General features: G+C 39.1%; 1 protein-coding gene across 1 annotated transcript in view; it reads left to right on the top strand.

Annotated features, from left to right (window-relative positions):
- The window catches only part of LOC123749091 (uncharacterized), a 174,065-nt gene extending 162,798 nt beyond the window's left edge, over positions 1 to 11,267 (top strand). Inside the window, exons 3-4 of the mRNA XM_069321495.1 lie at positions 10,780 to 10,893; positions 11,170 to 11,267. Of these exons, the coding sequence (XP_069177596.1) occupies positions 10,780 to 10,893; positions 11,170 to 11,267 (212 nt within the window). The remainder of the gene's footprint in view (positions 1 to 10,779; positions 10,894 to 11,169) is intronic.
- Positions 11,268 to 18,462: the final 7,195 nt, after the last annotated feature.

Here is an 18,462-nt window from a genome sequence, read left to right as displayed (position 1 = left end):
CAAATATAGTATTTGATGTACAAGGTTTATAACAGTCTTCTCATGTTAGCACTTACTCTAGAAGGCTGGTGTGAGTAATTATGACCATTACTTGTATTGCTCAAGGCTTCTTGCTTAGCCTCAGCTTTAATTACAGCTTCGGCTGCTGCTGCAGCATTAGCTTTATCATTTTCTGGTTCAGATTCACTGATTATTGCAGCTTCACTAAGAGTTTCATCTGCAGCTTCACTTGTTTCTCTGGGTTCCTGTGAGGAGCTAGTTAATTCAGTAGCCTCATGCATTGAATTTATAGAATCCAGGGAACATTGAGAAGAGCTGTCTGAAAATTGATCACTCTCTGTAAATAAATCATTACGTGAAGTTGAATTAGATGAGATGTTAGAAAATGAAGGTTGAACTTCAGTTGTTGATCCTGTATAGTGATCAGTATTGATTAGAGGATTCTCCTCATCTTGAGGTAGCTCATGTATTTCATCTGAGCTGGGTGTTTGCTCGGTTGTAGGTCTTCTACAAAAATGTTCTATCCACTCTGGATCATTTTGTTTCGCAAGCACTCTTTTATATCGGTCTAACTTGTCTTGAATGATACATTCATATTCATCAAGATCCGATTCTGTCAGATGTAATTTGTCTGAGTCAGTATTACTGACATGGAGTAAGTTCCTATAAGACTCGATTGTATCCTTCACCTGGACATATTTTTGGCTAGTCGCCTCTGTGGAAAGGTTGAACTCAAAGAGGTCAATTGGGTTGTTTTCTAAACAGTTGTCACATTCGTCAAATCGTCTTGACAGGTGATTTTGAAGACATCTCAGGATAACACCGATTCTCCTTAATATTGTAGTAGTAGCCATTCTGGCTGTAACTTTGAGCCTTATAGGCTTATATAGCTACTTGTAAAGCTATGGTACTTGCTCCTTTATGTAGAGCAGGTATAATTATTGACAGCCTGATATTTTCTTGAGGCTGATTGTACTTTACCTCATTTTAGAGGTTAGCTACCTACCTAATAATAAGCAACTAAGATTTGAGTGGTACCTTGTCTCACTACAGGTGTTCCTTAGCTTAGCTCTTCAAAATCAGCCTTGGATGGGTAGTGAACTTACAGTAACACTCAAAGGTGTACATAGAAATATACAATAAAATATAATTACACAATAAATGGTTAATCCCACCCTTGATAGGGTCAGCACAAGAATGTATAATATGTGCCACTAACTAGCTCAAGCCTAGTCGTGAGAATTTCTACTTAAGAAACTACAAATTTATTTAGTCTGTGTTTGTGCCAAATTCAGCACAATCACAACCTAAATTGCTACCTAATAAAGGTTGGCAAAGATTATATTGTGGTGCAGTAATGTGCAAATAATTGTGCTGTATTTTTGTTTTTTGGGGGGTTTTATAGTTTATAATATATACACTGGTAGAAATTATGTGTATAAGAAATTAAATGAACACAAGAGAATTAATTGTGTTTGACAAGTATTCTACTGCCGTAAATAATATTTAACTCCTGAATGTACTCCTAATTGTGGAATAAAATGTTATCAGGGTTAGTAATGATTAATTAGTATGGGATCAACAATTTGTATTAATGTACTGGATCCTAAAATGTTAATGATCCACTGACTTGAGTGAATCAGTAATTATGGAATGAATTCAGGCTATAATGGACAGTCTGCTGACAGCCGTATATTGAAATATTTGTATAGCCCAAATGGTTAACACATAATTGGTGTTAGTGATTAATATACAAGTTATGAGCTGTTGCTGCTGGTGACCTAAAGATTCTTACTTCAGTATGAAGTGTAGGCCTAAGTGTTGTGGGCAATTAACTGTGTCCCACGAGTGCTACCTTATACATGAGGTATACGTAGCAGTGAATTGGTGGGACTTAGGCTAACCTATGTGTTACGCTGCCGGTAGACACAATTAATTAAAATGGTTAGTCTAGACTACTTCACACGGTGAGAAGTTATTACTAATTAGTATGTATATTTATATTTTATGTTTATCCGGTTCGATAAGGACCATAATGTGGGACATTTGGGGCTTGACTCTATTTACTTAAATATTTAAAGTAATGAAATCAATTACGAATTAAGGACCACCCGCTTTTATAATAAAGAGGGAAACTAATAAAAAGTGATCATTAGAAATTCCTGGAAGAACCAGTGTCTATGGCTAAATATTAGGAAGTATAATCACTTAAATAATTAATGGGCTGTATAGATAATTAACTTGAATCAAAGCCTCAAACACCTACATTGGGGGGTTATTGCTAGAACTTCATATACGTCTAGGAACTAGTGTGGTTCGTGCACCAGTTCATTGTGTAATAACTTAATCTTATGACTAATTAAAGAAATCTATAGAAATTTTATCACCAGTAAATATATCAATCATTAACATCAGAAATTAATCATTCTAATAAACACGTATTATCTCCAGTTTACACAGTATCCAATAAAATGATAGGATAAAATAATGAGAATTTGAATAATTAAATGAATACGAAAAGTCTTAGCTTTAAGACGATTTCAATGACATCAGTTACGAATCATCCTCGGGATCTCCGGAATTCCTCGTAGAACACTGGGAGATGAATAACATGGGTAAGGTAACAGCTCGTGGATTCTTCACACGCGAGCTGTAATTTAAGGGATATTACGTAGCATTGCACTAGGCTACTAAAATGTCTATGTTCATGAAAGTAGAAAATAAATTAGTTAGAATACTAACATGGGTTTTGTTGAGGTTGCTCAATGTAACGACAAGCTGCCCCGACATATACAATCTCTAATGATGCATCAAAAGGGAATTATATATACATAGCTAAGGGGTACAGATTAACTTGAGGCTTGCCGAAACCGTGTCCCAAGCTCCACCCTCACAATGGCGAACACGTGGTTGATAGCTTGGCTTGAATGTCGACGCGTTTTAGTTGGCCGGTCACGACAGATCACGTAGAACAATATTAACTAGTTCTATGATGAATATCAGGTTAATTCTCGCTGACAACTTCACCGTAACGTGTCCCAGACTCTGACACCAAGACTTGTTGCTCAATTCCGCAACATGTGACTTCACGCCGCACTCGGGCGTCTTGTCCTCCTCAAACCACAAATCACAATGGCGTCTCCCTCCCCGCTCGCGTCCCGCATTCGCCACAGAAATTATTTATCACGAATAATATTATTTTGCGCAGTTGTGGCTAAAATGCTTTAATAAAGACTGGGTTGTAATTCTAGGGAGTTAAATATTATTACTTTCTCGTCTTATGGTAGTAAACAAGAAATGGAGAAGATTTTAGTTTTCTCCATGGCATTCACGCGTGACGGTAAATTTATTACTTGATAACAATTGTAACTAATAACTCTCGATTTGGAATTATTTGGAAGTTATGTTATCCATAAATAATTATCACACGGAATACTGATGATTTTAGAGAACCACATTCAATTCTCTAACACACTGGATATAAATGTGTTTAACTAGGTAGAATCTGACGCAATACTGGTGCTTGGTTTGGTAAGAATTCCAGTATTCTTATACAGATATAATAATTAGTTCATGTGAACACGTCTGTTAGTAAAATTTAGTAACTACAGTAATTAGTATATTTTAATACTAGTTTATAATAATACAATAGTATTGTATTAGTGTTGGAAATTTCCAACAACTCATATATTCAATTATTTGCTTATTGTATTGAATAAATCGAAGGACCACCCACTTTTGAGAAAAGAGGAAAAACGAATAAAAGTGATCATTAGAATGACACTAGAGAACCAGTGTCTATGGATACCAATTAAATGAATAATCACTTGAAAATAATGAATAGACTGTATTATTAATTAATTAAAGTCAAAGCCTCAAATATCAACATGGGGGGGTATTTCTAGAAGTTCATATATATCTAGGAACCAGTGTGGTTCGTTACTAGTTCATTGTTGAGTTAGTAACATAGTAAATCTAAACTACAATAGATTCTAAGATATGATAACTCAAATTATGAATATTAAAGATTATGAATTACTGAGCAACAGTCAGAGCAAAACACATTAATTACCAAATCATCATTTCTGGCAATAATTTATTCAATGTAAAGATCCTATATGAATTATATGGAAATCAGTAATAATATTAGATAAATTTGTACGAAATGAATGTCTTAGCTGTAAGACGATTTCTGTAACGCCATTTCGTCATTTGTCCTCGTGGTCACAGGATCCCATTAAAGAAAGAACCCGAGGTGAATATCACGAATGATGAGAAACAACTTGTCGACTCCTCGTATACACGCTGAAATTAGAGAAATTTAAGTAGCATTTGATTAGGCTACGATTTATTTCAAATATTCATGAAAACGGAGAAATTGTTGAAATTCAACTAACGTTGTGTATTAGGTATCCTTGCTGTATAACGACAGACTACTCACAAATATACAATCTAGGATGATGCATCAAACGAGAATGGTATACTTAACATGAGCGTATCAAATACTGAGGTCTGCTGAAACTGCGTCAGCCAGTCCCAGGCGTCCACTGCTGTGTACGTGTAATTACGGGTTGTGGCTTCAATTGTTGACGCGTTATTAACTGGCTGGGCACTACAGAACACGTGAATAAATAATTGTTAGCTGTTAACCGGGTATCAACGTAATTCTTGTCGATAAAAACTCCCCAGTCACTACCACGTGTCTCGCCACTCTTCACGCCAGGGATGCCTCGTATGCAATGGCGTCTCCGCCTTCCCTCAACCCGTCTCTCGCATTCACCCCAGAAATTATTAATCACGAATAATTCTTTTCCGCGCAATTATGGATGTAATACGTTAATGAGAACTGGGTTGCAATTATAGGGACTTAAATATTATCATATTCTCGTTTAATGGTGTTAAACGAGAAATGGAGAAGATTTTATTCTCTCCATGGCATTCGCACGTAACAGATAAAATTGCTACTTGATAACAATTTGTGTTAATAACTCTCGGTTTTAGATTATCGGGAGTCATATTATCCGTAGGTAATTATTATACGGAATACTGATAATTTTAGAGAACCACATTCAATTCTCTAACACATTGGTAATAAACGTGTCTAACTAGACATTATCTGACGCAAATGTTGCTACTCGATTTCATGAGAATTCTAGCACTAATACGCAGATGAAATGGTTTAATTTATGTTTACACTACCGTTAGTGAAATTAATAACTACTGTAGTTAGTATATAATGATGATGATGTATTATTATACAATAGTAGTTTATTAGTGTTGGAAATTTCCAACAATAACCGGGTTCTTCATAATCTCTATGATCCTACTCAAGTTCAGAGAAACCAAATCTTGGTGGGAATATAGTGTAATGTTTAAAGCTAAAAGTAAAAGAACACTTAAAATAACCCATTATTATTTTCCCATCACCATTATAATATTTGCAAGTCTATGCGATGTCAACCGGATTGGCGTTGCTAGCCCTTACGCTGGCCTGCTTTACAGATGACGACCACAAGGTGCCTCTGATGAGGTCTTCGTGCGCACTGTTGGTATGCACATGCAACAAAATAGGCAACGCCTGACCAGCCCCACTGGCTGTTACCTTCCAGAAACGTAGTCTACAGCGCTCAACCGAAGCGTTCATCTAGTCTCACTGGTTAGCACCTCCGGGAGTGAAGTCTATAGCGCTCAACCAGCTCACTTGGCTAGCCTTTGCAGGAGTAAAGTCTACAGCGTTCGACCAGCCCACTTGGCTAGTCCTTCCAAAAGTAAAGACCACAGTGCTCGACCAGCCTACTTGGCTAGTACCTTCCAGGAGTAAAGTCTACAGTGCTCGACCAGCCCACTTGGCTAGTCCTTCCTGGAGTAAAGTCCAGAGAACTTGTCCAGCCCAATTGGCTAGCACCTTTAGGTCGACCTACGTCTTCCACTGTCCCGGCTTCACTTACTTCCCTAGCCTGCCTCTGGTTACTCGTTACCTTTCAGCCAGGCAGACTAAAAGATGGAAAACTCCATTTAATGGGAGGGTCATTTGCTGTAGTTTGGCCCCAGGATTGTAGATGGCGCCAAGGTCTGCGACAATTAGCATGCATGATGCAGTGGAAGGTGAGTGACTGGACGTTTGAATCAAGGAATTTTTATATTGATGTTTATGTTGTTGCAGCCTTAGGCTGGATTCCTTGTGTATAATTATATATATTCCAGGGCTGATAGTGACATATTGTATTACAAGATTTAACCCACTAGTGAGGTTGGTAGCATAAGTGGTAAGCCAGGAGTTGGGCTACAACTTGATATAAGCAGCTGATAGAGTCCTGATGGGATTAAATGCAACCTGACTATAATAGCATAGAGTGTTGGAGTCATATTATTATTCTTATATATATGTTCTACATGTTCACTGTCTAAGTAAATGTATATAGTTTCCTGGTGTTTGCCCATGTCCTAGTGAGGCTTCCCAGAAAGTAGGAGAGAAAGAACCACAGCTGTAGACAGGGTGGTACAGAATTTTTGTTCAAAGAAAGGGGGGATTGAGGAGGTCATACCAACCAAGGAGAGAATGCGGAGTCACAGCGGCTCGAATTGGGTGTGTACACGTGACAACAAGGCCAGTGTTGGAGTCACACCCCCTAAATGTGTGACGCTGAGCCCCTCTCCTAGAGCAGAAAGCGTACAAGGTGATCTCCTGACCAAAGTACAAGCACTCTACGGGTTTTGGTTGGTTATACGGAAGGGACGTATGCACCCTACCTACAACACACATAATAATATTTGGGGGCCTGTATCCGGGAGAGTAAACTGACACACCCACACCCTGTCCGGGAGTGGATTGGTACACCCTTTGTGGAAATAAGTAGACTTTGTGCCCGCAGGTGTATATTCTATCTCTTGGGAAGACTCACAGGACACGATGGATAAGGTGCAAGCGTTTGTGGCATCAGACAAGCCTGAGGACTTCGAAGGTTGCACCAGGGGAACAGTTGAAACAGATAGCGGAAAGATGTGACATCAGGTTGAAGGCATCTAAAGTGGTTGGGATGAAGGATGAGATCCGAAGGCAGCCGAGAGCCAAGAGTGAAGCGACAGAATAAGGAGCCCAGAAAGGAGCTAAAAGGGGAAAGGAGGATGATGGGCAGGATGAAGTGAGATCCCAGGGAACTAGTAGGAGTAGTAAGAGTAGCCGCAGATAGCCGCTATTTCATCCCAGAAGCAGGAATAGCCGGAATAGGAGCTTGGAAAGATTGCAGCTAGAGCTCCAGATGCAGCGTGAGGAGAGACAGTTCCAACTGGAAAGGTTGAAGTTAGAACTGCAGATGAAAAATGAACAAGAGAAAGAAAAAGAGAAAACCGGACTGGAGGTGGAAAAGAGGAAACCAGACTGGAGGTAGAAAAAGAGAAAGCCAGACTAGAGGTGGAAAAAGAAAGAGAGGACCAAACAAATGCAGATAGAAGCAAATAGAACCTTGGCTGAACAAAGGATTGAACAAGGGTTGCCAGAGAGCATCACCCAGGTATCACACCCACCAGATAATATGGTTAGGGAAAAGGATATTCCCCTGTTTGTGCCCGAAGAGGCAGAAAGATTCTTCGAACATTTCGGAAAAGTAACCAATATCAAGGAGTGGCCACAGGAGGAATGGGCCCAACTGGTTCAGTTGAGATTGACCGGCGCAGCCACTCGTTATTCAACAACATTGTCATAATCTACTTGTTAACGACCTGATGATCCGCTAGTTATGTAACAATATCATTCTCGATCATGACGAACAAACTTCAGCAGTAAACATGTCTTTTTCAAGAATTTGCACGCATGCCCGTTATAAACATCAGCTGTCTTACATTTGCGTTGAATGAGAACTCATAGACACCAAGTCATGGACAGCCAAATCACATGGCCATCAACCACCAACTAGAGCAGCCTATCCTCCAAACAAAGACCCAAAATTCATTCCATGCAACCGCCAAATCCCCTTTTTATGAATGAAAAACGGTTTACGCATGACTACCAACTGGTGACGTCCGAACACTTCCGGAACAAGTGCTTCGCTGACGACTTTTGTTTGAACTACAATGTTGTAAATGCTTCACCCACATACTACAAATAATTGCCAACAGAACCTAGACACCTGGCCTATCCTAACCAGTGCCTAAATATGACCAATATGCTAATATATAATATTAATTTATATGAAAAAGTTCTCTTTTGAATAAACAGAATGTTAAAATTGATGAATGCCTTTTTGGGGTAGACCGCTGGATGGAATGGACTTAGTTCAAGCACGGGTTGACTGGTGTGTGTGTCAAAGCACGTCTTCGCTCGTCGGTAGTCACTCCCAGTTTCCTTCTAATAATTGCTAATTAACAATCTTTTTCTCTAATCCAAAAGTAAGTTTAACGAATGAGTTTCCACCACTCGTTATTCAACAACATTGTCATAACCTTCTTGTTAACGGCCTGATGATCCACTAGTTCAGTAATATTATCATTCTCAGTCATGACGAACAAACCTCAGCAGTAAACATGTCTTTTTTCAAGAATTCGAACGCAACTTCATCGAGTCCCAGACCTAGTTGAATTTATAAGATTAACGAGTGAGTTATTAGCCAATTTACGAACTTAGCACCGAAAACATCTTTCATAATCATGAAAGGAATGAGAATATAGTCAGAGCCAAAGAAACTGTAGCAGCAATGAATACAAATGTGGAAAAACGAGGGCCATCCGAGGATCACACATATCCTACCCTGTGAAGGGCCCAGGTAATGAACCATGGTTTCCAGGAGCCATTGACCCATCCTAACCACTGATGGATTTCCCTTTGTGCCAGATGTACTTAAGAAAAAAATCCCATATTTATAAAATTTTAAAGATTGCCTTCGTGTGGTAACAAATCAAATAATTAAAGCTCCGATCTCCTAAGGCTAATAAGGGTGGGTTACATTTAACGGATTCCTCACAGTGAGTACAATATTATTTACCAGAGTGTGAGACATAAATCCGTCCTGGCAATATCAGCGGCCGACGAAAGCAATCGTCAGCAACTTATCAAAAGAGAGCTTACCGAGTAAGATGTGAACCTGACCATTAGTTACTTAGTAATTTTGTGATAATAATACATTTGCTTGGTGTTGTTTGGTGTTGGATTTATGACTTGTTTTTCCTTAGGAATGGTTTTATGGTAACAACAGTAGCTTATTTACCAACCAGCAAGTATTCTGTAGTTCAGAAAATAGTCCAGCATTAAAGTTCATTGCCAGAGTAGTTATTATTATGTGCCCTTTCTTTTGTGAGCGGTGTTTATAGTGCAAAACTGTGTATACAATTAATGTTGAGTTTTATAACGAATAAAAATTATGTTGCAAAGGCTGCAAGTAGGTTTTATAGTGTAAAATAGAATCTATATGAATAAAAATGTAAATGTTCGTTTATTCAAAATTGGTAATCTCCGAAAGATCTTCACCGATTGCTTTGAAATTTTTACACAACGTTCCATTCACATATCAGTGTGTTTTGAAATGCCAACTATATAGATGTCATTCTGTGACAGGTAAAAACATGTTTCTTTAATGTGTTTTTCATGTGAGATTTCATGTGTGGGAAATCTCTGAAACATCTTTATCGATTGCTTTCGAATTTTGACACAACGTTGCTTTCAAATACGTGCATGTTTTTATATACCTACTATATACATGCCACACCTGTGACAAGTCAAAATATGTTTTTTTTAAACACGCCATCTGTTGCACATAAAAGAAACACACCCTGTAATCTCCTAAAGCTCTTCGTCGATTGCTTTGAAATTTTGACACAACGTTACATTCCAATATACGTGGGTTTTTATATACCTACTATATAGATGCCACACTTGTGACAGGTAAAAACAATTTTTGGGGCGAAAAACAATGCCATCTTTTGCACGCAAAAGCAACACATGCTATTCTAAATATGTTACAATTTCATTTCAATGTTTCTGATGGCATTGATAAATTGAATTTTCATTGATTTTGATTTATTTCATTTTGTTTTAATTATTTTGTGTGATTTTGCATTGGAATTGAGCTGTGTTGTTTACCATACTGTTCATTTCGTGAGTATAGTTTTTGTTTATTTTTTCGTTTTTTTTTTCATTTCGATTTTTTTAGCTGTTCTTATTTTTCAGTGATGGGAACATCAGATCATTTGCTACTGTCATTTTTCTGATGGGAACATCAGATCATCTGGGATCGCATAGGTCGAGGGAGTGAAGAATGGTGGGGAGGACAAGGGGGACAGTATTGGGGGATGGTAAGGAGGATGAGGGGACAATGATAGGGAGAACAAGAGTAGAGAGGAGTGGGGGATGGTGGGGAGTACGAGGGGACAGGAGAGGGGGGAATGGTGAGGAGGACAAAGGGATAGCGGAGTGGGGGATGAGGGATTTAGGGATGGTGAGGAGGACGAGGGGACGGGGATGGGGGGATGGTGGGGAGGACGAGGGGACGGAGGAGCGGGGAATAGTGGAGGGGACGAGGGGAATGGGGAATGGTGGGAAGGACGAGGGGAGTGGAGGATGGTGGGGAGGAAAAGGAAACATGGGAGGGGTGAATGGTTGGGAGGACGAGGGGGACGGGGAATGGGAAATGGTTAGGAGGACGAGGGGATGGGGAAGGGAGGAATGGTGGGGAGGACTGACGGACAGGGAAGGATTGATGTGGCTCAGCAACGTGCATGCGTTGCTGAACCACAACAACGCATTGCTGAGTAAAGCGTGTGTATCAATAGTTTTGTTTCTCTCCATAGGTGCATGCGCTGAAGATAAATTCAGCTGCTTGGATGGTTCTAGATGCATACCCATGAGGTGGCAATGTGATGGCGACCGTGACTGCGATGATAACTCCGACGAACGTTCTTGTGGTAAGTCGGGATGTGTGTTGCACTCGAAAGACTTCACTCAAATATCAACATTTATTAATACCTAATATTTCATAAATAATACTTCTAAATATTCTTGGCTTGAAATAGGAGCGGCCAGTACGCTCATTCACAGATCCATAGGTAACTTGACAAATGATTTGTTATTGTTACAATAAACGGAATGTTAAGTTTACTTCTTAATTTGATAAATCAAACAAAAGATAATAACATTTTTGTCATATATTCTATGTTGTTGTCCTCTTTTCTACTTGCCAGTTTTAGTTGAGCCAATAATTTTGAATACTGTAAATGGGATTAAAATTTGCCACATCAACTATTATCATGATGCCATAAAGAGAAATATTGTATTATAAAGAAAGCAGAGTAGAATTCATCAGATAGTATATTGCTTCAGAAAGAAGGCGACGTGACAGCATCATGCTGCACTGTGCAAATTTATTAAATCAAATTATACAAATCACAAGGTAAGAGATAGAAATCTCACACAAGTTCAGTGTTGCAAGGTTTGAGAAGTTTAAGTTTTGTGCGGGATATCCTGCACTATAAGTGGAGTAAGAGAAGATTATATTGCAAATTGAAAGCGTGAATCCTTTAAGAACGTCCTCTAATATATTTTGTTAAACAGCACGATAGGAATGCTGAAACATTGGGGTTGGTTAAAATATGATAGATATTTACTTAAGGCTACAGCGAATCCTTGTAAAGATTAAATGACAATACCAAACTCATCTAGTTTAATACACACACACACACACACACACACACACACACACACACACACACACACACACACACACACACACACACACACACACACACACACACACACACACACACACACACACACACACACACACACACACACACACACACACACACACACACACACACACACACACACACAGTACAGGAGATGAAGTACTTAATGAAACGAACAGAGAGAAAGATCTAGGAGTTGATATCACACCAAACCTGTCTCCTGAAGCCCACATAAAAAGAATAACGTCTGCGGCATATGCGAGGCTGGCTAACATCAGAACAGCGTTCAGGAACCTGTGTAAGGAATCATTTAGAATCTTGTACACCACATATGTAAGACCAATCCTGGAGTATGGGGCCCCAGCATGGAGCCCGTACCTTGTCAAGCACAAGACGAAGCTGGAAAAAGTCCAAAGGTATGCCACTAGACTAGTCCCAGAACTAAGAGGCATGAGTTACGAGGAAAGGCTGCAGGAAATGCACCTTACGACACTGGAAGACAGAAGAGTAAGGGGAGACATGATCACAACCTACAAAATCCTCAGAGGAATCGACCGGGTAAACATAGATAAACTATTTAACACTAATGGGACGCGAACAAGGGGACACAGGTGGAAACTGAGTACCCACATGAGCCACAGAGACGTTAGAAGGAACTTTTTCAGTGTCAGAGTAGTTAACGGATGGAATGCATTAGGCAGTGATGTGGTGGAGGCTGACTCCATACATAGTTTTAAATGTAGATATGATAGAGCCCAGTAGGCTCAGGAATCTGTACACCAGTTCATTGACAGTTGAGAGGCGGGACCAAAGAGCCAAAGCTCAACCCCCGCAAGCACAAATAGGTGAGTACAAATAGGTGAGTACACACACAATGGAGAAGATGAACCAGCAATGCTTGATTTGATATTTACCCTAAATCAGTGGGATATAAGGGAAGTCAAGATGGAAGCACCCTTGGGAATGAGTGATCACACTGTATTGAACTTTGAGTACCTGGTAGAACTAGGAATTATCTCCGCCAAAAAAGAACTAGGGAACAAAAAGCTGGCATACAGAAAGGGAAATTATGAGGAAATTAGAAGCTTCCTAAGGGAAATACCTTGGGACACAGATCTCAGAGCTAAGTCGGTACAAGATATGATGGACTATGTCACCCAAAAGTGTCAGGTGGCAGTAAGCAGATACATCCCGGCCCAAAAGGAAAAATCCGAGAAGCAAAAGAATAATTCACGGTATAATAGGGCATGTATGGAAGCAAAGAAACTGAACAAAAGAGCGTGGAGGAACTTCCGGAATAACAGAACACCAGAAAGCGGAGAGAGATACCAGAGAATCAGGAATGAGTATGTCAGGGTGAGAAGAGAAGCAGAGAAAAGTTATGAAAATGATATAGCAAACAAAGCCAAGACCGAACCAAAGCTACTCCACAGTCACATCAGAAGGAAAACAACAATGAATGAACAGGTAGTAAAACTTAGAACAGGCGAGGACAGGTATACAGAGAATGACAAAGAGGTGTGTGAAGAACTCAACAAGAGGTTCCAGGAGGTCTTCACAACAGAACAAGCTGAGGTCACTATGCTAGGAGAAAGGGAAATAAACCAGGCGGCCTTGGAAGGAAATTACGAATTACGAGTTCAAAATTACGAGGGAGGAGGTCAAGAGATACCTGCTGGATCTGGATGTTAGAAAAGCTGTTGGACCAGACGGGATCTCGCCATGGATACTGAAAGAGTGTGCAGGGGCACTTTGCTTGCCACTCTCCGTAGTGTACAGTAGGTCACTGGAGACGGGAGACCTTCCAGAAATATGGAAGACGGCGAATGTGGTCCCAATATACGAAAAGGGCGACAGGCAAGAGGCACTGAACTACAGGCCAGTGTCCTTGACTTGTATACCATGCAAGGTGATGGAGAATATCGTCAGAAAAAACTTGGTATCACATCTGGAGAGAAGGGACTTCGTGACAAATCGCTAACATGGGTTCAGGGAGGGTAAATCTGGCCTGACTGGTTTAATAGAATTCTATGACCAGGTGACAAAGATTAAGCAAGAAAGAGAGGGCTGGGCGGACTGCAGTTTCTTGGATTGTCGGAAACCCTTTGACACAGCATTGCATAAGACGCTGGTACATAAGCTGGAGAGACAGGCAGGTGTAGCTGGCAAGGTGCTCCAGTGGATAAGGGAGTACCTAAGCAATAGGAAGCAGAGAGTTACGGTGAGGGGTGAGAGCTCCGATTGGCGTGAATTCACCAGTGGAGTCCAACAGGCCTCTGTACTCGGTCCTTTCTTGTTTCTGATATATGTAAATGATCTCCCGGAGGGTATAGATTCATTTCTCTCAATGTTTGCGGACGATGCTAAAATTATGAGAAGGATTAAGACAATAGAGGACTGTTTGAGGCTTCAAGAACATCTAGACAAGCTGAAGGAATGGTCGAACAAATAGTTGTTAGAGTTTAACCCAACCAAATGTAATATAATGAAGATTGGAGTAGGGAGCAGGAGGCCTGATACAAGGAATCATCTCGGAGAGGAAATTCTTCAGGAGTCAGAGAAAGAAAAAGACTTGGGGGTTGATATCACGCCAGACCCTTCTCCTGTAGCCCATATCAAGAGGATAACATCAGCGGCATATGCCAGGCTGGCCAACATACGAATGGCATTCAGAAACTTGTGTAAAGAATCATTCAGAACTTTGTATACCACATATGTCTGGTCAATTCTGGAGTATGCAGTCCCAGCATGGAGTCCATATCTAGTCAAGGATAAGACTAAACTGGAAAAGGTTCAAAGGTTTGCCATCAGACTAGTACCTGAGCTGAGAGGTATGAGCTACGAGGAGAGACTATGGGAATTAAACCTCACTTCACTGGAAGACAGAAGAGTTAGGGGGAACGTGATCACCACATTCAAGATTCTGAAGGGAATTGATAGGGTAGATAAAGACTTGCTATTTAACACAAGGGGACACAGGTGGAAACTGAGTGCCCAAATGAGCCACAGAGATATTATAAAGAACTTTTTTAGTGTCAGAGTGGTTGACAAATGGAATGCATTAGGAAGTGATGTAGTGGAGGCTGACTCCATACACAGTCTCAAGTGTAGATATGACAGAGCCCAATAGGCTCAGGAATCTGAACACCTGTTGATTGACGGTTGAGAGGCGAGACCAAAGAGCCAGAGCTCAACCCCCGCAAACACAACAAGGTTAGTACACACACACACACACACACATATATATATATATATATATTATATATATATATTATATATATATATTATATATATATATATATATATATATATATATATATATATATATATATATATATATATATATATATATATATATATATATATATATATAAATATATATGACAATGTCAGACCACGGAGGAAAAATGAAGCAGGAATTTCCTTAAGTACTTTCGTATATTGATACATCTTCAGAAAGAGTGAGTACTCACTCCTTCTGAAGATGTATTAATATACGAAAGTACTTAAGGAAATTCCTGTTCCATTTTTCCTCCGTGGTCTGACATTGTCACATTTTTAATCACGTGTTTATTTTCGTGATATACACACACACACACACACACACATATATATATATATATATATATATATATATATATATATATATATATATATATATATATATATATATATATATATATATATATATATATATATATATATATATATATATATATATATATATATATATATATATATATATATATATGTCGTACCTAATAGCCAGAACCCACTTCTCGGCCTACTGTCTAAGGCCCGATTTGCCTAATAAGCCAAGTTTTCCTGAATTAATATATTTTCTCTAACTTTTTTCTTATGAAATGATAAAGCTACCCATTACATTACGAATGAGGTCAATTTTTTTTATTGGAGTTAAAATTAACGTAGATATATGACCGAACCTAACCAACCCTACCTAACCTAACCTAACCTATCTTTATAGGTTAGGTTAGGTTAGGTAGCCGAAAATGTTAGGTTAGGTTAGGTTAGGTAGGTTAGGTAGACGAAAAACAATTAATTCATGAAAACTTGGCTTATTAGGCAAATCGGGCCTTGAATAGTAGGCATAGAAGTGAGTTCTGGCTACTAGGTACGACATATATATATATATATATATATATATATATATATATATATATATATATATATATATATATATATATATATATATATATATATATATATATATTGGTGTATACTGGCAGCAGGTTTTCTTTCAAACATGTTTCATTGAATATGACCGCATATTCTGTATTTATTATTTTCTGGTTTAGGGCTTCTATCCCTCTAACTATTTTCTTAGCATCAGGGCTTAATTGGAATAGGAGTTCTCCAAAACTCATTTTCGTACTTTTAAGATGAAGAAAAGAAGTGATTTACTATAGAGTGTATTACACTTATTTGTATAATTTGCACGACGTTTCGAACCTCCATGGTTCATTCTCAAGTGAACAGATCTTACAATACTAGTTGATTTTATACCCGCATTAGGTCAGGTGATAATACAGTGAAGGTGAAAAACATGGGGGGATACATAAGGGATAAACATAGGGGCTGCAGAAGGCTTATTGGCCCATACGAGGCATCTCCTATCTAAACACAAAGATTAATCCAGTGTAATTGGCCTGTTATGTTGGACATTGTCTTCTGTGTTGGCATCGATATGTTCTTGTCTTGTCCTTACTCTCATGGTGGGTAGAGTAAATAGTTCCGTGATTTGGGTGTTCATGGTAGGTCGCTCTATTCTTATGTGAATTGCCTCTAGAATTTGTAATCTTCTTGAATCTTGGGTTTTGTCTATTATGCAAGTATTCTTGTTCAACATTTCTCTTGTTAGAGTAATGTCATGGGCTTGTCTCATGTGATTCCTAGGGGCACCAGATTGAAGATGGCATGTCAAACGCCTCGTCAGCTTGGTCGACGTCATACCTATGTACTTACATTGAAGGTTACATCCTTCGTGGGGGCAAGTGTACATGTATACAACGCTTGACTGCTGTAGAGGGTTCTCCGTCGGCTTCGGGCTGTTTTTGATAAGGAGTTCGGAAGTCTTCTTGGTATTGTAGAATATTATCAGGTTTATGTTTTGGTTAGGAGTAGTGCTTTTTACTCCTTTATGGATTATTTCTTTCATTATTCTTTCCTCTTTTATATGTTCACTGTGCATGGTTGATTTGTAATATAATTTTATTGGGGGTGTTGTGGTTTCTGTTCTAGGTTCTGAATTATACCAACGGTCCAAGTGTCTTTTTATAGCAGCGTTTATTTCCGCGTTGCTATATCCGTTGTTCACCAATACCTGAGTTACTCTTTCAAACTCTCTACTCACGTTGCTCCATTCAGAGCAGTGGGTAAGCGCTCGACGAATATAAGCATTGAGAACACTGGCTTTGTATCTTTGGGGGCACTCACTTCTACCGTTCAGGCATAATCCTATGTTGGTGGGCTTGGTATATACGTTGGTGCTTAAAGAGGTTCCTGTTTTTGTTATTAGTACATCCAAGAATGGCAGACTGTTATTTTCACTATTTTCATGTGTAAATCGGAGTACTGACTCTCTCTCTAGGTGTCTTTTTAGGTCAATTAGTTCATCTGAGTCTTTTACTATTACGAATATGTCATCTACATAACGGCAGTATACAGTTGGTTTTTGTCTGCTACTGAAGACCCTATCTTCGATGGTTCCCATATAAAAATTAGCAAATAAAACTCCTAAGGGGGAGCCCATTGCTACTCCGTCTATTTGTAAATACATGTCTCCTTGTGGACTGATGAAAGGGGCTTCCTTTGTACATGCTTCGAGAAGACTTTTCAAGTGTGGCTCAGGTATGTCTAATTTGGGGGTGCTCTCGTCTCTGTATACTCTGTCCAGTATCATTCCTATGGTTGTGTCGACTGGGACGTTGGTAAAAAGGGATTCAACGTCCAGGGAAGCGATGATTCCATCGGGCTGGGTAGATTTGATCAATTCTAGGAAATCTGCTGATGATTGTAGACTAAACTTACTTGGAGTGTATGGAGTTAGGAGTTCATTGAGTTTCTTTGCCAGGTGATAAGTTGGGGTTGGTATTTGGCTGATTATAGGGCGTAGTGGGTTACCTGGTTTATGCGTCTTAACATTGCCGTAGGCATATCCTAAGCCATAGTCGCCTTGAAGTTTATTGAAATGCACACTACCTTTCTTTGCGTTGATTGCTGTAATTGTTTTGTTTACTTTCCGCTTAAGGTCTTCTACGGGGTTCCTCGTGATTCGTTGAAATTTGGAGTCGTCACTTAGGATGTCGCTAATTTTGTTCATGTATTCATGGGTAGGAATCAATACATATGCTGCTGTTTTGTCGGCTTTTCTTATTGTTACGTCTTTCAGATTTTTTAGTTGTTTCGCTGCTTCTTTGAGTCGTGGGGTTAAGATTGTAGATGAATATGTTCCTCGTTTTTTCCCTGCTTCTGCAAGTAATTCAGCTTGAAGTGTGTCAGTGGTGATGACTTTTTTGTTGTCTTCTAGCTTATGGATATCGTCCAGAAGCATTTCGATATATATATATATATATCGTCCAGAAGCATATATATATATATATATATATATATATATATATATATATATATATAGGGGGGTACCACCACTGGTGTAATTATAGGGACCCACAGCCTCAGAGAAGGGAACACAGAGCACTCAGGGAAAAACTTGACATTTAACTCTGAATACGAAAGAGTGTTCACTTCTCCTACCACCCCCTTTTTTTTTTA

The sequence above is a fragment of the Procambarus clarkii genome, chromosome 9, assembly GCF_040958095.1.
Source record: "Procambarus clarkii isolate CNS0578487 chromosome 9, FALCON_Pclarkii_2.0, whole genome shotgun sequence".
Classification (NCBI taxonomy): domain Eukaryota; kingdom Metazoa; phylum Arthropoda; class Malacostraca; order Decapoda; family Cambaridae; genus Procambarus; species Procambarus clarkii.
Note: the sequence above shows the minus strand (reverse complement) of the source record. Positions and strands in the feature narration are given on the sequence as shown.